The 27,942-nt window shown below is 35.8% G+C and overlaps 1 protein-coding gene across 1 annotated transcript in view; it reads left to right on the forward strand.

Annotated features, from left to right (window-relative positions):
* Positions 1-27,942, forward strand: part of WDR72 (WD repeat domain 72) — a gene marked incomplete at both ends in the record, with an annotated part of 93,622 nt that overhangs the window by 38,479 nt on the left and 27,201 nt on the right. Inside the window, 4 exons of the mRNA XM_082291033.1 lie at positions 5,146-5,963; positions 8,356-8,447; positions 9,936-10,018; positions 14,322-14,433. Coding sequence (XP_082147159.1) covers positions 5,146-5,963; positions 8,356-8,447; positions 9,936-10,018; positions 14,322-14,433 — 1,105 coding nt within the window. The remainder of the gene's footprint in view (positions 1-5,145; positions 5,964-8,355; positions 8,448-9,935; positions 10,019-14,321; positions 14,434-27,942) is intronic.

Consider the following 27,942-nt stretch of genomic DNA (forward strand, 5'->3'; position numbering starts at 1 on the left):
CAATGATGAGATGTGATTCTGAGATGTTATGACTTCTGAACTTCTGTTGACAATCCAGTGTCTGGCCTGATCAAGACACAGAAAATTCTTAACTATCAATAAATTTTGTTTGACAAATTCTACTACCCTCCCCTTTCATTTCTGTAACAGGTTCTCCACTTTTTAGTTTTATAAAAAAAAATAGGTTATTGTCAATGTTAATGATTGCAACAGAGTTAATGAAGAGTGATTCACATGTGTAAATAGTCTTTAAAGTTTCTATTTTCTTTGTAGTGTAACAAAAAGTTAGACTACAGTAAAGACAAATGACAAAGAAAATTCTAATTTCATTGAAATAAGCACATTGATATTGCATTATCAAACATCATTGTGATATTTCAGAAATTATATCAAACTTCCTAGAGACTATAACATGTGGTGGTTTTAACAATTCTATATTAGGTTTTGTTTAAAAAATCTTGTTGGAAAATACATAGTAGAAGTGGATATTCTTCACTGAGCAAACAGTAGGATGGTGGTATTTTACTGGTTAAGTTTGCTTTACTTTATTAATAGTATGTATATTTAATAATGAAACAATTACTCTTTAAAACTCCTTCCGATAAGACTTATTCTTTTATAATGTACCTCAGTAGGCTGTTGTATTGTATCTATATTAAAAACCAATGGCATAATTGCTGTCAAAATAGAAAAGTCCATACCTTCAAAAAACCAAAGCAAATCAGAAATAGAAAATCCCTGACCTCAAGAAAAATGAAACAGCAGTGTACCCTCTGTGAATGAAAGAACCTTCCAGTCTCTTTGGCAATATTTCAGTTAAGCTCTACACATTCTCCTCCCCAGTCTCCCCCTGACTAATCTACCTAAAAATTCCCATTAAAGTAAGTTCTTCAATTTCTGTCTAATATTTTATTGAGCCTTTGCAGGTGGCAAGCAATGGATAAAGGAGGAGATTGAACTTGTTCAGTGTTAATGGATCAAAATATGTTCTTTCAAAAGGGAAAGCTCAAAGGAACAGAATTAAATCCCTTGAATATTGCATAATTTAAAAAACTTATTTAGGATCAACATATGAGCTATCATCAACAGGATAGCTCACGCATGCTTTGTACAACATGATTCATTCTGCAGGCACTGGGAACTTTGGGACCAATTTTCTGTCACTTTTATCCTGTTATGTTAGGGGTAAATTGAGAGTGCAGTGGATAAAGAAGGCCAAAAGTCTGGAAGAAAAGTCACATTTAATACTTCAGTACTCTTGACATAGGAGTTGCTACTACTTGCGCTGTGAGAACTGAGCAACTTCTATTCAGTGGTATCAAAGTGGCATCTGAGTATATTTTGAGTCTTGTTTGCCTTCTAGAATTTCTACTTTGTGATTTTACCACTTTATTTCCTTTATGTAAAACGAATGTCAAGACCATTCTTGTCAAATCTGTTTTTAGTACAAAACCCACAATAGAATACTTCTGGTAAAGAAAGCAGGTACGTGGAGAAAGTACATACATATGAGGAGTTGCAACAGTATGGGAATCCCTGCCAGCTAATGGAAGTGTGTATTTTGAGTGGAATACCATTCCCAGAACAGGTTGGATCCCAGTGGAAAAGGCCTTTAGAGATGAGAAGGCAGCTAGGTAAAATAACACTTGAATTGTACTTCCCATGAAATTTTTATGTGATATGTCTGTCTTAAATCTGTTAAAGATAATGGCATGTATTGATGCAGTTGGGGGCCACAGAAAGCACAGCCCCCTGCTGCCCCCTTCCCATACTGATTGGGAAACTTTTCCTTGGGTACTAAGGTAAGAATGAGTAAAGGGGGAAAAGATGTAGAAGAACGGGGCTGTAACTTTTGGAGCAGTGATGAATTGCATGCCAGAAAACTGGAACAGGCTTCCTAGAGAGGTGTACAATGCCCCGAGCCTGTGAGTGTATAAGGGGCATTTGGACAATGTCTAGTTGGACTAAATGATCCTTGTAGGTCCCTTCCATCTGGAATAGTCTGTTCTAACTCTTGTCTGATCCTGCCTCAAACATCTTCAGTGGCAAACTGGAGAGGTGTTAGGGGATACCAGCCATGCATGGAAAACAGCTTTTCATTTCAAAGTCTCCCTGTGCTTTCCTGGATGTAGAAAGCTTGTTCTGCTGTGGGGAAGTGATGCACAAGAGGTCCACAAGTCTCAGGATATAATTTTAGTCTGTTGTCAGACTTTTTGTTTCTTTAAAGCTAACAGTAGGTTGTCTGTTACTGTGCAGATACTGTAACAAAGAAATATCTCTGGACAGATTCTTGATGGATGTTTCAGGGATGTTGATTTCCCCAGCTGCATGGCCGGGGCTCTGCCGAGGAGCTGCGGCAGTCAGGGACCCGAGGGTCCTTCCCGCGCAGGGACCCGGAACAGCCGGTGGGGAACGAGGCTGCCCAGGGGCAGGGAAAGGCCGTGCCTCCCCTCAGAGCCCCTCTCCCAGGGCTGCATGGCAGGGGCAACGGCCCCTGACAGTTGTCCATGTCAAAAATAAAATTTAGAACCAGAAATGGTTAAACTAGAAAAGCTGAAATGTATGATGTAAATAGCTGTTAATCTGCTTTTCAGTAGTCAACAAATGCTGTTTCCAGCTCTCTAGTTTGTAGTTAGTTCTATGTGTTTCCTTCCATTCCCTGTAATCTTCTGTTGCTGGGAATAACTTGCACATATTTCCTGAATAGCATTTTATGTCTAAAGCTTTGGATGCCCACCTGCTTTCATTGGAATGAAATGCCTGTGGCAGAGAGCTAACATAACTTGGCAGACACTTTTAGGATCAATGTCAATAAACTTTCATATTGCCAATAAACCATAAATGTTTATCGTGGCTTCACATGTAGTGGCATCCCCAGATGTCTCAATGGATTGACATTGTCACTGTGTTTTCCTTTGTTTGGATGGTGATTTCACTAAAGGTTTCTAAATGGGAATCAACCAAATGTAAGTGTATAGAAAGAGAAAATGATGGGCCAAATAATAATAGCTTCAATTAATGTTAAAGCTAGCCTGTGAATTCCAGTGTTTGCATTCCATAGGGTTCTCCCTATCTATTAGGAAACAGCATAATTAAAGATTAAAATAATCCTAGTGTTTAACTACAATGTATTATTTTTTTAAAAATGAAAAAGGAAAGGTATAAGAAGAAAACATGAGCAAGCAGTTACAATCTCTTACTTATGACTCCCTATGGAGATCTTTAAATGAGATTATGTATTTAGAATACATCCTCATCTGGTGGGAGCATCATTCCCTAAATAACAAAAAGCCAAATTGTATTACTGCCCAAAGCTAAATAGTCAAATGACAGAGTTTATACAGTTGATTTTTTTCCTTGTGTTATATTAACAGTTTAAAAATAGCTAATTCTATAAAATCAGAATTTGTAATGTAAAAGGAATTAGGTAAGGAGTGGTCATGAGAAAAATGAGGTAAACCACATTGCATTCCAGCAAGATCTTGTTGCTGCCCTGTTTATTAACACTTGATGGTTCATTTTGAGATTTAAATATTTTCAACAGAAAGTTCTTTGCATTAGTGGAGTGTTTCAAATTATCATAAGAAATTTAAAACTAACAATGATCTAGAAAATTCTGTATTGCTAGTGATATGGAAGCTGGTATAATCGTTTGCAAAAGTATTACTAAGATGAAAAGTTGCTTCTTGACATGTCTTTCTGCTTGTAAAGGTGAAATAGAATGAGCATGGTGCTGAGAGCATAAGCTTGTGCAGGACAATAAAAACATACAAGTCATAAATGCTTAAAGAAAAGGGCAGAAGTGTCAACGAGGAGTTTATATTCCCTCACTTCTGGTGTTACCCTGAAGGTAAAAGATACTTCTTTAGCAGATGCAGCAGGATTATGATATAAGATGTTGTGTCACTGTGTGAACTCATCAGCTGATTTTCAAAAGTGCCCAGAGACATCCCTTCTACTGGAGTTTGTCACAGAATAGTGTCTACCCTATGCCAAGGACACTGGTAAAAGAAAAGATGTAGAATTTTCTTCTTAATGACAATTTACCATTTAAATAATGAAACTGCATGGCTAAAATGGAGTAAATTTTTTTTGTGAACATGATTTTGGACATTTCCCAATGTTCAGCTGACAGTTCATCATCATCAAGTTACTTCTACAGTTTAACATGTGAGTCTAAAGTTGTGAGCAGCTGTAGCTCTTCTCAAATCTTCTGGTTTCAAAAGCTGTGTTCTTTGGGCATTTATGAACCGTAATCAGCCATGTGTTTTTATATCAGCACAATTATCATGTCAGGATGTAGCACTGAAATGATGCTTTACAAATTAACCATTACTGTGAAATTTGGGGAAAGTTGGGGAAGAAGTATGGAGAATTCTAGAAACATGCAGGTAGGAAACAGGGTGGCACATGATAAAGTCAGATGTTCACAAACATTGTAGTAGCTCTGTAGCCTTTCCTTCTCAATTATTTTCAGCTAAGATAATTAATTGTATATGTGGTATTTATTTTGTGTATGTATATTTATTACATACGTATATTTATTTACCTAGGTTCCTTATTTTTCTTGGTATGTGCCTAATCTCAGAATGAAGACACTTTTAGATAGCTTTGCATGTTTCGAAATGGCAAAAGGCATAGTCTTTATCCCATACAAATCCCATATATATATATATATATCTATCTATATCTCCTATATATCAAATTGCAATAAGGCATGCACACACTCAGGGTTTGCCAAAATTTTGCAATATTGTAGGATTTGCTTCTCTAGCTTTATTTTGAAAAAAACAAAGGTTTTATTCTTTAAAATTTTCCCAAAATCCTTTTAGGTTGAAATGAGACAGCAGAGGAAATACCAGCCTAGAGTTTTTGCAAAGATGCAAACAATCTACAGTATGGCTGTGTAATTGAAGATGTTAAGGAGCCTGTTTTATAGTATTTACACACAGATGTTTCTGTGTATCTTAAGCTATTTAGAAGGAAATCTTTTTTACATAAGCAAAACTGAATAAATATAATTAAATTGAACTTAACAGAGTTATTACATTTTGTCTATTCCATAGGCAATTCTTTGTTGATGTCTTTAAAATTGCAGCATACTGTTAGATTTTTTTGTTTGGACATTTAATATTTTTCTTTCAGTTAAGTGATACCGGCTGCATCCAACAGCCCTTTACTATTTTACCAGCTAAGACAAAATGGAACAATGCAAACTTTCATATTCTCTTATTTGACCTGGAAAAACTTGAAGAACTTCTGTCATCTCAACTCAATGGATTAAAATCATCGAAATCATTCCATAACCAATACACTCTAGAAAGAGCTAAAAGTACTACTGAGAAAAGGTCACTGACATTAAAAAGAAATAAAACTGCTGCCTTCGTACCTCAAGTAGATGGGCAGGCAGAGACTGTTTGTTCAGACCAAGTTCATAGGGATAATAATGCAGCCAGGCCTGTGGAAGAAAGTGGTGGCATGAAAAGACGGAAAAAAATGAAGAGTTCAAGAAAGACCAGAATGCAGCCATCAGGAGACATTGATGTGAGCGTCACCCCTGATACAGCTAAACTGCTTTTGTCATGTCTCCTACCGTGGGGTGTAGATAAAGAAATAGACAATCTCTGTGTGAGACACTTGGACATCCTGAGGCTTCAGTGTCCTGTTTCTTTTGGACTTGTGTCAGATGAAAGCCACCTATCGCTAATGTTGCCAGGATGGAAGTGTACTGATTGTGGTGTGCTGGGACAACATGAAGTTTTCAACTTGTTTTCAAAAAGAGTCCTTGATTTATCAAAAAAATACCTTGCTGCAACTGAAGGACAATCTGCAAAGAAGGATGGACCTGAGAATAATGATTATGGAATAATGGATTTGGAAACGGTATTTTTCTTATTTAGCAGAATAGCTTTAATCAACAGGATAATTAACACACCTTCAGCAGTTACAGATGAAATTGAAAGGTAAGAACTTCTTCATTATGAGTCTTCTCTTCCTTTATAGTGGTTAAAAAATGAAAAATAGAACAAACTTTTCTTAAATGTGTACTTTTTCAATGGAGCTTATATTTTTTCTCTAAAGCTTTGTGACAGATGTTCTTTGAAGAAAAGGAGATCAGGATAAAATTATCTTTACATTTCTGTTCAGCAGATGAAAACTGATGCAAGAATTTTTTTCATTAGAACTTGAATTATCCAGCTTCACACCCAGTTTTTCCAGAGATTACTCTTTTCCTTGCAGTTCAAGCTAAGTAGAATAATGAGGTCTCTTTAGGCACATTGTGAGATGTGCGTTAAGGACATCTGTGCTGTTTAAACTTCCACTCCCTATAAGCAATGTACTTCCTTTGCCATGGAACCCTTGGCTTCACAGATAAATAAAACATAAGAGACAAGAATAGTCTGTCCTAGTTGTACTGTCTGGAGTACAATGCCCCCAGTAATGATGGCAGCTACTGGGAGTGAATGCCTCATCAGCCCTTGTGTTGTGAGAATCATCCCAAATAGCATTTATGTTACTCAAAACAAATTTATTGACTAAATGCTTTTTCAGCATTAAAAGGAAAATAACATGCTCGACAGTATTTGACCAAGCCAAATAGAGCATGCTAATCAGGCAATGGATATTGTCCATGGATTTTTTGTTGTTTGGCAAACGTAGGTTGGTCTGTATTTAGTTTTTTAGGGACAATTAACTTCAGTGTTGGTGATGCTGTGGCCCCAAGGCAAGAAGGGGGAACAGAAAATATTGATCTTGCTGCAAATATCTGCATCTCCCACAAAGCTCTAGGCACTCAGCATCTCTCAAGACATGTGCACCATCCCACAGGCCAAATGCACATGTCTCAGTTACTTTTGCTGTTAATCGTGTTGCCTCTTGGTCCATATTCAACACAAGCTCTTTCATGAAAGCTTGTTTCAGGATTCCGGCTTGAACATGAATTCCTTTCCATGCAAAAAAGTACTTTATGCTTGCACTGTGTATTCCAGCACTCTTTTTGAAAGACTTAGTGTAATTGAAATTAATCAGCGTACCAGAATCAAACATTTTTCCCAGACATGCACATCCTGGCTTTGGAACATACATCCTGTAAAATTACAAATACTGAAGTTGCTGCAAGGAAAAAATGTCTTTTTTTCCCCCCCCCCACCCCCCAAAACAATGCTATATCATTTTAAGTTTTCTCTAGGATACATAAAGGCATAAACCCTATATAACACCTTTAGCAAATGTTATTTTGGTGAGTTTTCCTTCTAAAAGTACAGTAGCATCCAAACCTCTTTGGACAGTTGCTTTAGCCAAAACTACAGTATGCTCAAGGGAAAAGAAAGCTACATACTGAATTCTAACCCACCACAGTATTTGCAGAAGTAGTTAGTAGCACAGCTCTCACAGCTTGCAAGGGTTCTGGTGTTTGTCTATCTGTTGATTTTTTTGCAACTTGACGCAGCCTGTGAAAATAAAGGAACCTGCAGCAAAATATGTTGGATCATAAAAGTGGGACAGAAACAGGAAGAATCTGGGAAGAAAAGATCTTCAAAGAATTTTTCTGCTGCTTTTTGACATTTGTGTGTCTAACTTAAAGCTCTCAAGCTGCAAGCTTTCAGAGTTGTTTGGTATTGTAAAGTCTTTTGAAATATTATGTCTCACTGTTTATTGTAGTGAATTTGAAAGGCAAATATGTTATTTTTAAATGACACATAAATGTAGCTTTTGCCAGGTCACTATAGCAATATATTTAAAAGAAATAGTTTAAAATTGTGCAGGGGTTTGGAATGGTTTTTTTACTTTCTTTCTCTGCCATCTATATTGTTTTCAAGGGTTGGGTTGCTGAGTTAGTGATTCAGAGCAAATATATGTACACACTAGTCTCCTGAATTGTAGCCATCTACTGAAATTCCAAGTATTGTAATGATACTCTGAATTATTTAGCACTGTGGGGAAAAAAAAAAAGGAAACCTATAAAAAAGACTTCTAGTTTCCCTTGAACTTTTGTCCTATGTGTTAGAAAAAAACCCAGGCAAGTTCTTTTGTGAAAATGATAGCTTAATTCAGTTCCTTACATATGAATTTATTTCTTTATTGAAAAATAAAACTTCACCTTTGGCTCAAAGCCTGTTAGGCTTAAATTCCTGCATTTGGATGGTATTTTTCAGTATTTGTGTATATGTGAATGTTTCAGTGCCAAGTTGTAGGCAAAAGAACGCAAGCAGCTTCCTCTGAGGAGAAACTAAATTGTGGTTGATAGTAACTGATAGCAGAGTACCTACTGTAAAAAAACCCCAACCCTACCTTAATACATAAGATTTTTTTGTATCTGTGTTCAGGTTTTGCAATAGTTTCGTATTCTTTTAGTCCACAGAAATCAGAATCTGTACATGACAAAGGGCGAAATGTAGAAACAGTAACACTTTCATGCCCCAGTTTTTATGGAGACTTACCAAGCAGTAAGTATGTGAAGTGGCAGTATTTACTTCTAAGTGTTATGCTTTTGCATGCTTTTTGTTGCTAAAACATAGAATTTAATTTCAATAATGATAAAAAAATAGTGCTCTTTGTGCAGTCCAGTCTGCAAACATAAACTGAATTCCTATGTTTTCTCCTGTAAATATCACAAAAAACATGTAAACAAATTGTTAACTGGAATCAATAATATTTTTCCTGTCATGACAAGACATTTAGCTGAGTTTCTAAAGACACTTTCTAACAATCTGAAAAACAAAAACATAATAAGACAAACACTGCCCTCTCCCCCCTCCTTCATCTCCCTCATCACCATTACGTGCCCACCCAATAATATATATGGCCCTCCAAGCAAACTGTTGCCTTAGTAATGCAAGAGCCATCCTGGCTGTTCAATAATGCCTTTAGACTTTTGGCTTAGGGCAGAATAAAGTAATCTGTTCCTGTTAATGTCCCACAGGCCATTGTTCATCAGTCTTGGCTTTGCAAGCCAGCCTTGGTTTGTTTACAGTACGTAACTAACCAAAGAATGTTTAAATAAAAGCCTAAACAGAATATGGACACTTGTCAGTACACATTCCCTGAAAAATACAGTGTTCTTCTTACAGAATAAGCCATGTCTAGACTGAAAACACAACTTCTTTTACATCAAATCCTTGTGCTGTGTAGGTAAACCTTAATATCCCCATCAAAACCAGTTGCCTTTCCTTCTCCAAGTCTAATATGCACCGTAACTGTAGAACTTGCAGTGACAGCAGAAATGTCCATTGGAAAAAAGAGATGGAACATAAGATCAAGTGACAATAGAAAAAAAGTAGGGGAAAGGCATGGAGATGGTGTAGAGGTGACTAAAATGTTCATTAACATAAAAATAGATTTTCTGAGCGACCTAAAAATTCTAGGGTAACATAACTCATATGCCATCCTAGTTCATACAGTTGTTCAGATTTGCAAATTAAAATCTCATCTGAGATTTGCAGATCTCAGAGGTTCTAGGAATAGCCTGTTCTTTAGCATCAAGGACTTGCTGGACAGCAGAGCAGGGAATGCATAGTTAAGTAGTCCAAACCAGAAAATATTCTTAATATCTTTAGAAAATCGTGATGAAAGAATACTCTATGGGATATCAGTTCTGTTAAAAAAAAAAAAAAGAAAAACCAACCAAATAACCCCCCCCAAAAAAGCAGGAAAAAAAAGAAAGCAAAAAGAAAGCAAAATAAACAAAAGAATCCCCAAAACCAGCCAAGAAACCTCAACACTAATTTAATTTCAGATGTGAATAAATGTTAAAGCAATAGGTTGTCTGAACACTTTGTGCTGATTGCATCAGATGAGAGCATGTTCTAAGAAATAACATTTTTTCAGATCTTTTCACGTATGTTGCTGAAATGAAAATTTTAAAATGTTAAAATAGTTTTCTGTTTCTGTGCGTCTGTCTATTGTCAGTTCATAAGCTATATATGTATTTTCAGGTAAGAGTAGATGTCATTCCCCAGGCTTTGGGAGCATTTCATTGCTGAAGCTCATTTGCTGTTGGAACGACCAATCTGTAAAGGTAGGAAATAGCCTGTGTCAGATGTAGCCATGTAACCCTTAAGTATCTTTTGCTGTAATTTAGTGTTTGGAATCAGTAATGTGACCTAATAGTTATAATTCATGGGGAAACTATTGCCTAAGTCCTGCCATTCAGGTCTGTGGAAAGCAGATTAGTATTACAGTGTGAAGTATGCTACTCATGAAACTGTTTTGCTTTAAAGTACATGTTTAGGTGTGACAAAGTAACTCTCCTGCTAGTCTTTCACCTCTTGATCATAGCATTTATTTAAGAAATGAGTTATCTCTTCTCTAACAACTACGTGTAACTTATATCAAAAATGCCATTTTATGCTCCAGGAAAACAAAAGGCCAAAATAGGGGCAGTGTCTATGCTAATGCATTATTATAGAAGAAAAAGAAAATGTCAAGTCCTTAATTATTACACCACTCTTTAAGATTGACTTGCAAATCATGTAATTATGGGTTCTTCAGGTCAGATGATGCCCATCCCTGTTGTTAGTGCAGAATCTGAAGTCTTGAGAGATAAATAACTGTTTGAGAGTTGACAAGCAGCAGTGAAACAATCTGAGCAGTAAAATCTAGAGACCATGTTTCATTTTGGAAATATGCATTTAAATAAAGTTATGTAGTTGTTTGAGTGAGTTAATATTCAGGGATGCAAAACTTAAAATGTTATACTCTGACCACAATGGATTTTATTCCAGAAAGGGGAAATACCTGTTACAAATCTAGTTTATGGTAATGCATTTGAAATTGAATGCAACTCTGTGCTACTTCAAATGCAAATATTTTCCAGAGCTGAGTTTTGCAAGGGTGGTGCAGTAATAATTCCCTGTTCTGTTAGACAAAAATGGTTTCTGCAAATATTCCCATTCAATTGATTCCAGCATTTCATCTTGAGCTTATCAGTTGTTTATTATATCCCTACTGTCTGCAGGTCTTCCATATTGTTTCTGAATTATTCTTCTCTCCCCTTTCTCTTACAGTAAGAGGTTTTTTTTCTTTTTTTTGAAACCTCCATAGCTACAATTGTCACGTGGAATGCATATCATCTCTTGCTGACGTGGTCAGCCACTGAAACTCTTTAGAGAGTAGTTCATATATTCATAAAAATAGTGCTTGTAGCATAACTGGTTATGTGAGATTAAGGTATTTATGTTTTGGAGTGTATTTAGCACCTGATCAGTGTATACAGTGATACTGGTCTCATCTAGCACAGGAGGTTAGTGTGCTGGAAGGTATAGAATAAGCTGCCTCACACTTTTTCACTTAAAAAAGACTTTAAAACACTGAAATTGTCAGATACTGCAAATATGCTCTCAATGCTTCTCAAATTTTAACATCATTCATGTACAGCATTGTAGCTGCAATAAGCTTTGTTAACCCACTTAGTAGTGCAGATTTTGGATTGATGACCACCAAAGTGCCATAAAACTTGTAAGATTCAAAAAAACAAGATGTTGGCAATAGGTACGATATTTAGTGACCAGTGGTTTATACAAAATTACAGTTTTTGTTGACAGTAACATGGTTTTGTTAAAACTTTGTTTATGCAATCACAGTTTAATGGCCAGTTTATTAATCCTGAGCAACCTGACCAAGCACTCAAGTACTTTTACCAAAAACATCACTTGTTACGCTGTTTTAAAAACTTCTAGTATTGTGATCTTCAGGGAAGGATGCTGGCTCTCAGGCATGACCCAAAGGAGTTACCAATTACTGATTGATTCCTCATCTCCTTACAGCACTGTAACAGATTCTGTGCAAACAAGGAAACTGAAAAAACCTGCTGCAAATGTTTTATCAGGGGTCTGCTGACTTGTTGAAGGCTGTAGGGAGGTCTTTTTCTGAACGAAATTTTTAAAATGTGTGTATTTAAAAAATACTTTTAAATTTTGTTTTCCCAGATGACTTGAAAGGAAAGGTCATCTTCATCTGTTTTGCTGTTCTTTCTGATAAAACATAGCTGCTTCTTGCCATACTCCCATCCCACCCAGAAATTACTTGTGTGTTCATCTTTTCAGATAGATATATGAAGAAAAAGAAACAGTTCCATAGAAGTATCTAGACAACTGTCCTGACAATTACTGTGCTGAATTAGAGGAAAGCACACTGGATAATTCAAGCTGATGTTTTGATCTGTATTTTTTGCTCTGTGATGTGACTGTGTTATGGAGGCACCTGGGGGGCATTTTCTGCAAGTCTCAGACCTGTAGAGGTTATGGCCTGAGCAATAACCAGGAGTGATATCTATTGACTCCTCTCCTTAAACCCACTCATTAGAAAGAGAATAGTAATCCTTGGAAGTAATTGATGAAGTATAGAAAAGAAAGCCAGGATAACTTAGTGTAGATGTAACAGTACAACTTACCTCAACTTTTGTTCGCTTGTCTTTTTGAATTATTCTGTATTATTGCTGCTTCAGAGTCAAACAATTGCCTTTCACTTTTATTTATTTATTATTTATGTATTTAGAGGTTGACATATGCTATTTATACTTTCTCAGTCAAAGAAGCCGCATAATTTCTGTCACATTTAACAATCCCAACTAAAAAACACAATGTATTTTCAACAGCAATTACAATTATAGGGAAAAAAATGAAAGCCTATGTAGCCAATAAGGTAGCCAATTGATATGCAGAAGGGCAGTAAAGATAAGTGGAAATGATCAAAGAAAATGAAAGGTGCTCATGTAGATTTGTTATGTGTTAGAAACAGGAAAAACTACTGGGGAGTGTTAAACTTGGTGATAATGATAGATATAAATTTTTGGGGTTAAGATTCAGTGAGAAGATAAAACTAAATGTGAAACCTCACCAAACACTGTGGAAATGCAGATTCAAGAAAGACACAGAAATAACATGCAGAGACATCTACAGGTGCTTCTACAGTAATATTACATTGTGCCATTTGTTGCACAATGGCACAATTTTTTGCTTTAAGATGTTAGAGGAAATTATTATAAATGCTGCCTGACTGGCATACACGGGAGTGATACAGGTAAAGAGCATCTGATCCAGATTAGTGACAGGTTCTTAGAAGATTTCTTTTGTGTACCTGTGTAAGAATTGTTTTGTCAAAAATTTCCCCAGGACAATGAAAACATGTCCATGTTTCCTTCTCTTTCTTAATTATTTTATTGTAGTTATATTGGAAGAGTCTGCAGCAAAGTCAGGATCTGTAATCCCCAAAGCTCAGGGTTGTATAGATGTGAGGAATTGGAAACTGCCCTTGGTTTCCCCTGTAAAATAAAGTTCTGTTATAACAAGATGAAGGTTTGTGCTATGTTGAATAACATAGGGCCTGGGTTCACTTGCAGTGAACTTTTACATTGTGGACCTGACTATAGTATATTTGTCTGTGATAAAGGATTTTGTCACAAAGGACACCCACAGCCTTTGTTCCATGTAAAGATTTGAATTTACAAGGGCAGTTAGAGATTTTGAGGACAGATACTTGATTAGTGAGTTCAAACAATCTCTCTTCCATGCAGTTTGAGGGATCCTGCATATCAGCTTCAATTCATAAGAAACTTTTACGTGCTTTATAAGTGCCTTACATCTTTAAATGTTCTTCGTTCTCCTGGGACTTCTTTGCTAAAGAGAAGGAAAGTATTAACTCTATCATACAGCCTCCACACTGCATTTTCCTAATGCCCACATGTGGTGCTACTGCAAGTGCCATTTACAGGCTGCTCAGAACTCCAGCAGATGTTCTTTTGCATAAGAGGAGATTGAGGTGATATTTCTCTTTGTGTTAAAAAAACCCGGGGTGTTATGTTTGAGCTAGAGGATAAGAGCATCACCACTAATAAAACATACTTGAATTTTATCAGAGAGATTAGATGCCAGGAATTCTAAAAAATTCAAACCACAAGGTCATTATTCAGTCTATCAAGCAATTTTCCACACATCAGGAAAAAAAAAAGAAGATACTTCATATTAGCTGTTATCACCTTATGCTTTACTAATATATATTGTTAGTAATTGTTTATCCTGGAAATCAAGGAGGCAGTAGGTGACTGATTGTAGATTTGGCATTAAAGAAAATGAATGTTTATTGGGAAGCAGTCCTGACTGACAACTTACAGCATTTTATTGCTATCTAGTTAACCTTTTGTTCTCAGTGTATGTAGAGACACATGGTTATCACTGTCTGAAAGATTTATTAATGTGTCGACTTTCTAATGACATTCACCAGGACAGTCTCAAGATTTTGTGCTAGTTGGTTAAAATTGTCAAATACTTAGATAAATAATTGAGATACTGATATCATCCAGTAATAATTTGCATTTATGACAGATTATTGAGGCAATGCAAGCAGTGCTGCTGGCAGAAGTTCAAAGGACTGTTAATCCCTTGAGAAAGACGACAATTTGCAGAGAGCCATTGGCCATAGTAGAGAATGGAAATGGTAAGTTTTGGACACTGCCAAAGACTGAGGAGAGGGATTTGCAGTACATTAGAAATCATAGAGTGGTTTGGATTGGAAAGGATCTTAAAAATCATCTCATTCCAATCTCCTTCCACTTGACCAGGGTGCTTAAGGCTTTGTCCAGCCTGGCCTTGAACACTCCCAGGGATGGGCCATCTGCAACTTCAGGCAATGTGTTCCAGTGCCTCACCACCTTTACAATAAAGAATTTCTTCCTTATATTTAAGCTAAATCTATCCTCTTTCACTTTAAATACATTACCCCTTGTCCTATCACTACATGACCTTGTGAAACATCCCTCTCAGAAAATTTTCTTTGCCTTGTAGGTGGAAAATTTATTGGTATATTGTTTTAACAGAACTTCTTCTAGTAATCGGAATTTGCTAAAGAGAAGGAAAGTATTAACTCTATCATACAGCCTCCACACTGCATTTTCCTAATGCCCACGGGTGGTGCTACTGCAAGTGCCATTTACAGGCTGCTCAGGACTCAAGGAATATTTCACAATATCTTATTTCTTTGTGAAACAGGCCGAATGGCCTATTTCTAACCTTAGCAGGCTATGAGTTTTCTCTTATCATTCTCAAGGAGTTAAAGGACTTTCACACTCTCTTGTCACCTCTGAATACTAAAGAAGAAAAGGTAAAGTTTCTTTGGTTGTATAATAGTTGTGGTATTTGCAAATAAAAGAAGCACTGTGTTTGAAATAGGATCAATAAATCATATTGGAAAGAAGTTTTACAAATTTATCTTTCCAGTGACATCAGACCTTACACAGCACTAAAAATTAATTGCCTGAATTTTATAACTTCATAATGTAATACAGAATATTTTATTTTTCTTTTAGAAATAACCTCCCTGCAAGGAGATATCAAATGCATTTTACAATTAGATCATTTCATTTTACAAGAAGCCTACTCTTTGCAACTTTACAATGGTGCTAATGTTTATGGTAAAAAAGATTGAACCTGAATTTATGTTATGAAGTTATATTCTTTTTTTTTTTTTTTTTAGCCCATTAGCTGAGTCTTAAAATTAAGTGACCTAAATTTTAGATCCAATCTTATTAGTGAGCCTTCACTTGGGAAACTAATTTATTATCTCATTGAGTGTGTGTGTCTGTCATGAAAATTTGTTACCAATATCCTTGTTCCAGCATACTAAAAATGATCACTGATACTTGCCTCAGGCCACACTACAAAGTGGTGTCTCTATAATTTTGGAATACAAAACACTTTCAATAATTGTCATATATGGCTTTATACTTCATTTACATTGAAGGTTGTTTTGAATCATTTTGTTTATGTGGTTTGGCACAAGATGCATTGTTACTAAAACAGCCCCAGCTGTAAAGTTCATGTATAGATTTAATTTCCAATTTCCTGAATTTTCAGGGTGTATTTCAAGGTAGTGTTTTGACAGAGATTTACAGCTAGAATGAAACTGAAAGTTGCAAATGCAGGTATCTCCAAACTCCAGATGTGTTTAGGTCTTTGGGTTTATTTTAAAGCCTTCTATACTAGATTAAAAACCATTTATGTTATGTATGAAGTGCTGGGATGATTCTATGATTCTAGTAGTGAATTGATGTTTAATTCTAATGAAGTCTCAAAAAAGTTATGAATGCAGGGGAGTTACTTCCACTCTGTGAAAGAGGGATTTGTCTGTTTGTATGTCTAATAACAGATGATTTTTACTGTCATTTTGTTCTTAACCTGATTATTTGATGGTTATTCAAAAAACAACTAGAAAATTGCTTTGCTAGAAGGAGAACAATATGCATAAGCATTTGTACTGGCTATGACTTTCTTTCATACTTCATGATCTGAGCTACATAAATCATGCTGTAATCAAAAGTGGAATTTTTTTACATAATGAGAATTTAGTGTAGTCTGAAAGAGGCAGAAAACATAGAGAATGATTGGAAAAGGGTTTTGCATGGTGAGTATTTAATATTATATTAGATTTCTTTTTGTTCTCATTTCCATTCATGTTTGTTGAATTATTTATCACAGTATGTAAATAGCTGGTATGGTTTTGTAGTATGTATTGCAAAACTTGATGAGTTCGTAGAGAATTGAAAAAATCTCTTTGTGATTTCTAATATGTGAAAGAGTATAACTATTTGTGGCTTGTAATGATATGCAGAATATTAAAAACCCATGCAGGAGTAGGTCCACAACCAGTGTAATTGTTAAGACAAGTAATTATGTCTGTGTTTAGTAATTTCTCGGATAGGTATGTCATCCTGTATTTTATTAAATACTCTGTAGTTACAGGTTGTGCAGTATTTGGCATCTTGTGCAATATCAAGGTAAAGGTTAAATACTGTTTCAAGTTATAATTCAAGACTGGGTTTGTACCCTCTGATCCAAAGTAAAAGTATCTGAACTTTGGCTCCCATCATCATTGCATTGTATTTCATTTTTCTTTAATTGGAATTGATAGATTAGATCTAGAGATGTTTAATCTTACTTAACAAATTTCCATTGAAGTCAACAGAATTTTTTCTTAAAAAGCCAAACTTTCAGGATTTGGCATTCCATTTGATTCTTTAAAGTTTATAGTATATTACATGATTGGTTTGGGGTTTTTTTTGTCAGAAAGCTCCTTACTCCTTTAGAGCTCCTGCATCCTTACTTTCTGGTTAGGGGTGATCAGATGTAGGCAACAGCTTTGCTTGATGAATAATTTAGAATGCTGTATTTTTCTGTGGTTCCATACAGACAGAATTGCTTATTTGAATAAAAAGACCTCAAACAAACAGAAAAAACCACAACAAAACCAAAAGAAAAAACCCAAGTCACCAAACTCATATTTTTCCAGAAACTAAGATAAAGACTTTAAAGAAACCCCAACAAACTATGTATGCAAAGCAAGCCAGAGAAAGGGTTAACTCTGTTCTGTCCTAGTACATTCTTCCATTGTTGCTAAAAGGAAATATAAATGCAAACTGCTGCAATTTCTTTGTTAATGTCAGAGATAATAATTTTGGACCTGTTCCAAACATATTGATAGCAATCTTACTATTGATTTCTGCAGCATTTTCTTCAGTTCTTTAAAGAAGCTTAGGTTTTCCCTAACTTTTCTGGCATTTGTCATAATTCTGAAAAAGGATATTGGACTTTATCCCTTCTTGCCTGTTTCTGCACAGCAATAATCTCAGGTTAATAGTACCATTTAACAGGTTGTCAGTGTGGTCTTGTTTTCCACTCTCATGTGACCCAGAGGCAGTGATTCTCAGGTCTTGAAAGCTTATTTATCTACTTTTATATCCAATTAGCATAAAACTAAGAGGAATTTTGCTGGCATTCATTTTTCATTTGTAGTGTTTGATCTTATGGCATACATACCTAGTCCATACCCAGTCATGTGCAGAGCTCCTTTGATCAGAGGAAGTGGGGGGGTAGTACCACTGTTGTCATAGCCCACTGATGGGACACAAAAATACTGGATATTCCCTCCTGTAGTAGATTTGAACCTGTATCTTTCTCAGTGGTAACTCATTGCTTATCCTCAAGGCACTGAGCAGTGAGACATCTACAGAAATTCTTTCCTTTTTCGTGGAAATCTCAAAATATTTGCAAGGATAAGAGCTAGGAATGAGATTGTCTCTCCCCCAGGTGCATTTTGTGTGTGATCAGGACTGTGATCTCCCAATAGCTACTGCACTGAAGCAGTTTCCCATGTCCCATCCTTTGATGCCTGTTTCTTCTAATGCATGGGGAACCAAAAAATTCTTATCTGAAACAGCATTCCAGTTCTTCTGGAATTGCGTGCCTCCGTTTTTTGTAAAATGGGAAGAACTGGATTTATTTACCTTTTAAGAAAATTGTGGGGATAAATGTGTTTAAGAACTTAATACTCAGATAGTAAATTGAGGAAACGGTGCATGTGATATTCCAGAAATCCAAAAAACTGGGAAAGTGAAAGGACAGCCAAGGACAGGCTTTATTCCTAAATGCAGAACAATACCTTAACTGCCTCCTATATTTGTGAAAAAATTAAATGTGAAAAATTGCAACACTAAGACTGGTTTGCAATAAATTCTGGCTTGCACTAAAAAATCCCTAGTTTAAGCAACTGCTAATGATTCAAGCTTTTAAGTATATTTGAAAGCTATTAGCTATAACCTCATCTTTTGTATGTGGTTTTGGAGCCCTTTAAACTATTCAATTAAATAAATTGGTTCTTGCAGGAAAAAAGCTTCTGCTGATAAATACCAGAATGAAATTAATGGTGGCAATTGAATTCCATGGGTTAGTGTAAAGAATTGTCAAAGACTTATCTAGAATATAACAATATGTTTTGTTAAAATGAGGAATCCGTTCAGTAATGGTAAATCAATGAAAGGCGGGCTGTAACAGCTCCTGTTCACTAGAGAGGAATAGTGACCTGCAGCACGGGGCTTTAAACCCTTCTGTTGTCAGGGTTTCAGAAATCTGTCCAGTTGCAGACAACTTTTTAATGTCAGCTCTTAGGAAATAATTCTGTGTCTGTCTTTCTATATAGCAAATGAAACTCCTTGCCTGCCTGCTAAGTCTGAAGGTTTTGTCAAGGAAGTGCAGCTAAAGAGAAGGTTTGTTTTGTCTCAGATATTTTCTTTCACGTTGTCATCTTGTTACAACCTACTGCCTTTTTGTATTAGTCCAGAGATACATTCTGGCTGTGTATTTAAACAAACAAAAACCCAAGAGACGATCCTGACTTGGAGCGTTAGCCCATTTGGATCACTGATACCAACAGAGGTCACACAAGATATTAATGAAAACTTTTGTTGCTGCTGGGGAAATAACTTTTTGGGGTGTAAATGCATTGGCACTCTTTTTTACTACAAACACATTAATATAATTTATATTGTTTGTGTTCTGGTGAAATACTAAATGCCCAGAAATTCCAGCAGAGTCTGAGGATCAGTTTCTGGTCCAACACTTTACATTCTGATAAACGTGCATCTGTCCTCATATCCTTACATCACCCTTGCTATGTTTCAGGTTTGGATTTGGGCTGGTGATGTATGTAATATATTCAATCTTTGAGCTGCTTACCCTGCTGGGGCTGGGTTCCATATCCAGCATGAATCCAGTAATCAAACACAGTCTGGAAAAAGGTGTCCAGGCGAAATATGTTGGAGTCCTAGAAATGCACGTAACCAGAAAATGAAAGCTATCAGTGCAGCTCTAGGGAAATTCCTCTTCTCTTGTGAATTGACTGCTTGTATGATCAGGGATTGTTGGCAAGGGGCGAGGGGGTAACGGGGCACGCAACAACAAACTCAGGGGAGGATTTCTAATAAACAAAAGGCTAAAGAGAAGAGGAGAATGCAACACAAAGGAACCAGGGTTAAAAAGAAAAAATAGGAATATGGAGAAGAAAAAGATTATAATAGATGCACAGCAGTGTGAACGTGTCTAAAACTATGCCAGGTTTCCAGTGGAAATCATGTCCGGGAAACTGGTTGCTGGTTTTAAAAAATGGAAGAATATAATTTGATCCCATTTCTGGTATGACAGAGGTTATTGAGATTAACTGGAATGAGGAAATGAGCAAATTTTCACAGTGTGCATTATTTTGGATCAAAAGAACTTGAGAAAAGAGACTATTAAATGCACAAGCAGATATGAATCCATGTACCCTAACAGCATGGGTTTCAAAGAGCATAAGAGAAAATGTTCCTTTTTTAGCACATTGAAATCACTTCAAAAATGAAAAGACAATTCAGTTGTCCATATGAAAATCAAAGCCAATAAATATCTTTCATTATGACAGTTGTCCAGAAGGAAAGCAAGTGAGGTGTTTGTGTTAGGTTTTTATAATATCTTTGTTAAACTCACAAATTTTTCTTTTTTTTTTTTAATATGCTGATATTTGAAGAAACCCAAGGTGATTTCTCCTATGTTTCAAGATTTTATTGCTTTGGAGGAACTAAATTGCTTAGGAAGAAGTGCAACAGGACACCTACTAATCATGACATTACATTTACATGAACCCACAGTAAATTCTTTTCAAGAGCATTTCTGTTATCTGGTTAGGTCAAACTAGAGTCCTGTTTAGAAAAGTTGAAATCTGAATAAGGTCACCATTGTCATTAAATAAGCACAGGTTTGGGTCAACATGACTGAGAATGCTGACATGAAGAAATCTTTACACTTCAGGAATTCTTTTCATTGCTGGGTCCTCCAAAATGGATAAACTAAAATGTCCTTCTGAGCCTCACAGTGCCTGTGATTAAAACTTGTAGTATTTCAAATGAAATTTATCAAAGCTGTCCCTCTTCCTATGTAGTCCCCCTAAAGTATTCCCAAGCTTTAGTGTTAGAGCAGCATCTGAACCAAACACTATAATCATATCTTCTTGCAGTTTGTACTTTCCAGCTGTTTCGACTTCTGGTTCCAGATGTCTTCCTATCTGGCATCTCTCACATTTTTCCAGTGTAACCCTCTTCTAGAGTTACATGTTCCATCATCCATCTGGATTTCTTCCAGCCCATTTTATTCCTTTACATTCCCATCTTTGACTTCCTCTATTTACCAAGAAATAAGAATGTTAAATATTATCTCCAAAATGAAATTTCTTTTCTCTTTCCAGTCTGTTCTTCTTATTAGTGCAAAAATTTCATCCAGTAAAACCAAGTTTTTTATATGGAACTGATATTTTGTGCTCTTGAGCAAGTTCATATATGTAACAATTCATTAAACTATTAGACATAAGGTCATTTTAAAAAATTCTGTGTCAGGCCAATTTTGTGTGTATGCATTAGGAATAAGCAGTGTAAGAATTGTATAATAAACATTTCATCACTATTAATGAGAATTAGATTAATCTGTAATCTCATTTTAGACTGAGAAACAGCAAACCAATTAATCTAGCATTTATTTGATTAATGGACTTTGAGGGTAACCTGGTGACAGCAATAGCTTTCCTCTGTACGGAATATGCATTAAAAATGAGTGTATTGTATCCTAGTTTCATATTACAAATATTTCCAGTAAAAGAAGACAAATCAATGTTATATTTTAGCATCCAACTTGCAGTTTACCTATACCACTGTATCATGCCCTATATATCCAATTAAAACTGTAGTTTGATCCAGTAGTCTTTAATATTAGTGGTCAAGTACTAAAGGAAGTAAGCTTAAAGACTCATTCTAGAACTACAGCTTATTTCATTCCATGCATCCTATATTTTACCAGAGGACTCCTTAATGTAGCAGAAATCAGATTTGGTGTGTATTTTTACAGAAAATCAAATTCTACAGGCGCCATCTCAGACTCCTATAAAACATTAGGAAAGATAGGATTCACTGGTCAAGGAGGCATAAAGATCACATAGATTCTAAATTCAAATGCACAATAAACTTTAGTTAATTTTGGTTGCTCTGTGGTCTTTTCAGTGTTTACTGAATGCAGAGAATCTCTAATGCTCTAGTTAGATCTTTAAAGGTAAACACTTTGGGGAGGGAGGAGCTGTTAACACAGAGATGTAATGTTCTCACTGGTTCATTTTTAGTCTCTTCTGTTTATTTGGAAGCTCACTTAGTGAGGCAAAGTGCAACACTAATCTTACAAAGATTTCAAAGCTGGTTCTGACTTAGAGCTTCCACATATTAAGTGAAGGGACTGCAAATACTCTTACTTACTTAGTCTGCTCTGTCTTCTACTGGTTTTTGTTTTGTTTGGGGTTTTTTTTGTTGTTGTTTGGTTGGTTTTTTGTTTGTTTTTGTTTGTTTGCTGGGTTTTGGGTTGGTTCAGTTTGGCAGTTTCCCTGCAGAGCCATTCCTTGTCACGTCTTGTTTCCTCTGTCTAAATGTCTCCTTGCCTAAATCATTGTTCTTAGTTGAACACAATGTTCAGACTTGCTAATAGTATATATTTTGTAATCCTTATAGTTTAGTTGGAGCCCTGATTTTCTTGTGGCTAATTGAGTACACAGAGTGATGGGTCAAATAAACCTATAGAACTGGAAGACATGTAAACACACCACAGAAAATAAGTGTATAAGTTGCAATGTAATGTTTTCATTTCTTGTGTGTAATACTTTTTTTTAATCAATTTGTGTCAGTATAACATCAGCTTTAATTTTAGTCGCAAAGGTAAAAAGAACAAAACCTGATGGTTTTCGCCTTGGTTAGGTTCCATTTTGAAGTTTGTCCTTCTGCTATTTTAACTTGGTAATAATCAATCTCTAACTGCTCAGATGTCCTCTGTATTATCTACTTTAAGGAACACACAGGCCTTAGTGACACTTGCCTATTTCTGTGTTTCTCCTTTTTCACTCACCCAGCTTCTGTAAAAGCTTGTGAATAAAATAGCACAAATAGAGTACTTAAATTCTAACACTTCCCTAGAATTTTTTGTGCTAATAGTTCTTGCAAAGCTGGAGATTTTCTATGTGGGTCTGTTATGAGAAGTGGGCTGAGGTGGGGGGGGAAAAAGTACTTCTGTGTATAGTCCATAATTAGCACTGAAACTGAGCTCAGTGCTAACAGCCACAGATAACAACACAGTCTCAGAATACCTTGTTCATGTTTATAAGATGCCATCTAGAATTTTTCTGTGCTGTATTGGTGTTTTGTAATCTCTCACGTCCTGATACTATTTTTATTAATTTCTTTGCTGTTTGATGTTCATGTGCAATACTATGGGTACACAAAGGTAAGGAAAGACTTAAAGTGGTTCTGCCTTAAAAAGATGGTAGAGCTGGATGCCTTTCTGCAAAGGGAGTGGTTCAAAAGAGCATGGATAAAAAGGGATGAGCCCCAGGCAGAAGTTTTCTTCTCCATGTTATGTGATTATATTGCTGCCATGCTTGAAAAAGGCTTGCAAGTTTGGCAATATTTTCTTTGGGCTCTGTTCTGGATTTTCCTTATCATGGGGAATAAAATCTTGCTGAGAAACTTTGATTGCAGTTGCCTATGGCTTGCATTGGGCTATTAGAAAGGCAGAATAATCTGCAGTGTACAATTAACAATTGTTGTCATGCTTTGTTTAGTTTTCTGTCTTGTGAGTGGAACAACATTTACTGAGGGGGATTTTTTTTTTAATGATATATGAAGCAAGGTACCTTCTAATTTTGCATCTTGTATTTTTTTTTAACTTCTAAGAGATACAGAATTGGTTCCTGATCCTGGTCTGTAACTATATATATTTGAAATGTTTCTGTCCTTGAATTCCAGAATAATGGACTCTCCTACCTTATTTGGAAGGAAATTATAGAATTAAGATCACTCATATTTAACTAACAGTATTACTATAATTATCTGGCAGTAAGGCAAGTGTTTTAATAGATTTGTTTGTTTAAAAAAAAACCTTGCAGAAAGTGAGAAAACACTTCAAGCTGCTGCTAATAGTTTTCAGTAAGATGGAAATTTTTCATTACATGTTTTGTGAAAAACATGGTGAAAGGTAAAACTACTTTATTTATACAAGTCACAGTTAGTATGGAAGTAGAGAGTCCCAGCTAACACACAGCAGATTAACACAACTGAACAGTGCTTGTCTCTGATAATGAGATCAAGGCATCTGTCTCAGCAAACAAAAAATGGAAATAGCTCAAAAGAAGCCTTTCTTGCCTACTGAGCTTATCAAGAAAATACTGAATCAGTTGGAGGTACATATATATCCATCACCACTAGAATGTATCTCAACAGAACTGTTAAATTTCAGGGTGGAGAATGTGTCCATCTCTGGCTGCGCTTCTGCACCTGTACACATCTTCAGAAGGCTTAATGCATCCATTTGTATTTCATGTCTCATGTGTTACAGAATCTATTTCTCTTTGTTATATAAAGGTAAGCTCAGTGTTGTTTCAAAGCAGATGGGCATCATTAATAGAAATAGTATTTCATATTTGCATGGTGCACAGAACTCATCAGCACAATGACTCCCAGATTCTGAAACTTGAGTTGTTCAGTATTCTCTCATGCCTGGTTAATACTTAATGTTTCACTCTATGTTTTATTTTAAGGACCAAATTTATGTCCACCAAGTATCCTATCTTGCTTCAGCATCGTGTTTTAGTTTTTCAGTTGCACTGCTAATAAAGATGACTATTCCAATGTTAAAGAACACAGAAATCTTTGTGGTGTATCTGAGGAAATTTTTTGTCAAATTCCAAGTGTTTCAGCCAAAGCATTTTTTTCTCCCTACTCTTGGAAAAATCCAACTTATATCACACCTAAGATATGTATCACTAGTTCCCTAAAGACCAGGTGCCTGTATTGTTCTCAGATGATGGATGTTAGTCACATCACCTGCTGCACTACTAGGAGATGCTCAGATAGCCTAGTGAAGAGGGTGAAGTAGGAACCTGAATCCTGAAAGTATTTCCTGTAGAATAATTTGTAGCTTGTCTGTGTGTTCTTTCCCTCTCCACCACCCTTTTGTCTGCATAGGTTTTGGATTTCCTTTTTCTTTTCCTTTTTTCTCAGAAATGTAAAAAGAAAGAAGCAAAATCTAGCTGACATAATTAAAGCATATGCAAGCTCAATTTTATGTACTGATATATTCTACTGCTAAATTTTTCCTCTTTCTTTTGGACATGAAGTGGTGTCAGGGTTTTGCATCTCACCAAACTGTCAAGTTTCATACTGGTATTGAACATAAATCTTTGTCTTGACTGAAAAGGCAATTTTTTTTTTTCATTGAAGTTAAGCAGACACTAGTTCTAGCTTGTGTTTTCAGTTAAAAGTAGCATTTTGGTATGTTAGGCAGGTCGTTCTAATAGGTGTGTCTCATAACTTTAGCAGATTAAGGCCATTCTCAATGCACAGGAAAAAAATTATTATTTTATTAGTATGTCCCCTTGAAAGGTTCAATAGGAGCCCCTTTCAGTAGTGACCATTGTTATCCATGTCAAGGTGTGATGTATACTATATGAATTACACTTCTGTCAGCAGACTGTATTGTGGAAGAGTGGAAAAAAAAAAAAAAGTCCATGACTTTAAACCTGTGCTTTTATGTAATGGAATTTAATGGTTTAGTTGCGTGGTTAGGAATGTTTTAAGATAGGACTTGTGTGTGGTTGAAGACTTATGCTGGTGACCAGCACACGAGAAATAAAGTAAAAGCACCAGCAGAAGATCTGAGCTAACAGGCACAGCAAGCACATCTGCCTCCCATGTTCTGGGAAAAGCAAAGCAAGGCACAAAAAAAGAATAGACTGGCCGATAGGGCAGAGAGAAACGTTGTTTCCAGTCTTCCCGAGATAATTGCATGTAGCAGATACATTTGCAAAACAGTTTCTTTAAAGTTCCATGTCTTACAAGGGAGTAATTTTCCTCAGCCTGGAGTAAGCTGGTTTTTGAATGGTCGTGGATGCTCAGCAGAAAATGTGTGCTGATTTTTACTTAAGTTCTAATACAAATTATAGCTATTATAACATAATGGCCTTTTTCACTCTTTGCCTGTGCTTCCTAAAATGTGCTTTTCACCATTTGTGTTCTACTATCTAAAGAGGCTTTAAGGAATAGAGCTACTCTGAAATAGTAATTCCTCCTTTCCTCGCTGCCCCCTGCCCTGAGTCATACCAAAATTGATACTGCAGTTGAAGCCTTAGCTCTGTGATGTGGGTACATTTTTCCTAAATTGATGAATGAATAACATGACAAGCATAATCTAATTTATGGAGAGACAAAATTGATAATTTTGGGATCAGTGGTCAGATGTGTATGTTTTTTATCTTAAAAATAGATACATAATATTGCAGTATATTTATATGTCCATTACATACTAATACAATAATACAAAATTAAGAATTTTCAGTCTTTCCTTGCTGTCTTTGTGTAATACTTACAATCCTTTCCAAGATTTTAGAATAGAATGTGAGGGGGAACTGTTCCTCTTATAAAAGATACTGTTGTAGAGCTCAGTGCTTTTAGGAATCAAGCAGTAAAAACCTTGCAACAGAACAAAAACCTTTAAGAACCTTGTTTATTGAATTCTGTTGGCTAAAACCGCCAAAAATAAATTAATAGCTGTTACCATTGCAGTGCTTTTTTTGTTCACAAGAAAAATACCTTGACATATTTTTTCACTCTGTGATTGGTGCACATTTCAAGGGTATAAATTAATCTTCAGAGGATCCTAGGGAATATCTTTCCTGGACACTTCACTTATACATCAAGTTGGCCATGTTAGCAATCTAATCACAATCCTGTAATTCAGTGGACAACAATTCCTTATTGTGAGCAGCATAGCAGCTTTTACTATCATTTAGGTCAGCCTAAGATTGCTGATGCACCATATGTTTCAGGCCATGGATGATGGATGGTATCCTCTGGTGCCCATCCCTAAGTGATTGGAAAGATTGAAGACACACAGTTCACTTAAGCTTGCTTACTATTACATCAAGTAATCAGTGTGATAGGCAAACCTGTGCTCTCTGTGTCACACTGCCCAACTTTCTGCAGGGATATTGTGTCAAAAAAACAATCTAAGAACATTTCCAGATGACAGGCCAGTTACTAGAACAACCATTTAACAACTGGATTCATCTAAAAAGCTTAATAACATGGAAAAGTCAATACATGTTTTTAAAACACCTTTATTTATTTGAACCAGACATGGTGTTTTGTTTTTAAAGGGTTTTTTATTTCAAGATTGAACTTATGCAACCAAGGTATAATAAAGCAATCCCTTTCATAGTTCAGCCTCTAGTTTGTCAAAACATAGTGTTCCTAATGTTAATCAGAGAGAAATACTGCTTTGAGATAATATTAAATGCTTTAGAAGTTGTTTACAATTTTGCGGTTAGAAACACGTGACATCAGTTTAAGACTGAAATCTTTTATTTCCCAGTGCCTGTGTCTACTGACAGCACTCAGTGTTGTTTCCACTTTCCTCAGCTCTATTGGACCAGTATTAAACTCAGGAAATTGAGAGCATCTTCCTTTTTATGAGGTGGTATTGTGCTGAGGAGTCTTTTATATGATATGGGATGAAAAGCCTAGATTATATTCTAAATCTCATTTTGCATTAAAAAATCCTGCCAGACTTGCAGCATGTGTGCCAGCAGTCAGAATAGATCCAACCAAATAATATCAAGTGAGATGTATAAAATGTTATAATTTAAAACTACTACTGGTGTATGTTACTGTAAAAATGATGACTTTTTAGTTGTAGAATAACTGAGTTGAAAGCTGAGTAATAGGTCATAGTACCTGCATGCCACTTCAATCATGAAAAAGGACCTAGGCAGTTCTGTGAATTCAAACTCTGTAAAATACTCACATAGGCTGTCATTAATGATCATATTTTTGTGTATGCATTTTTGAATTGGAAAGCATAGGTACTGCATGCACTTTAGTTGAATACCTCAGAGAACTACATGTTTTCCTGAAGTAAGACACTATTTATTTTGAACACTAAATTCTGGCATCTATTCTGCTGTTATTTAATTTGGTCTCAACTTCTTTACTTCATCAGTTACTGTTTTCACAGTTTTTGTGTTGGCCTAGTTAGGTAACTGTGGTGTAATACCAAAATAAAA

This window comes from Coloeus monedula (genome assembly GCF_965178545.1).
Source record: "Coloeus monedula genome assembly, chromosome: 14".
Classification (NCBI taxonomy): domain Eukaryota; kingdom Metazoa; phylum Chordata; class Aves; order Passeriformes; family Corvidae; genus Coloeus; species Coloeus monedula.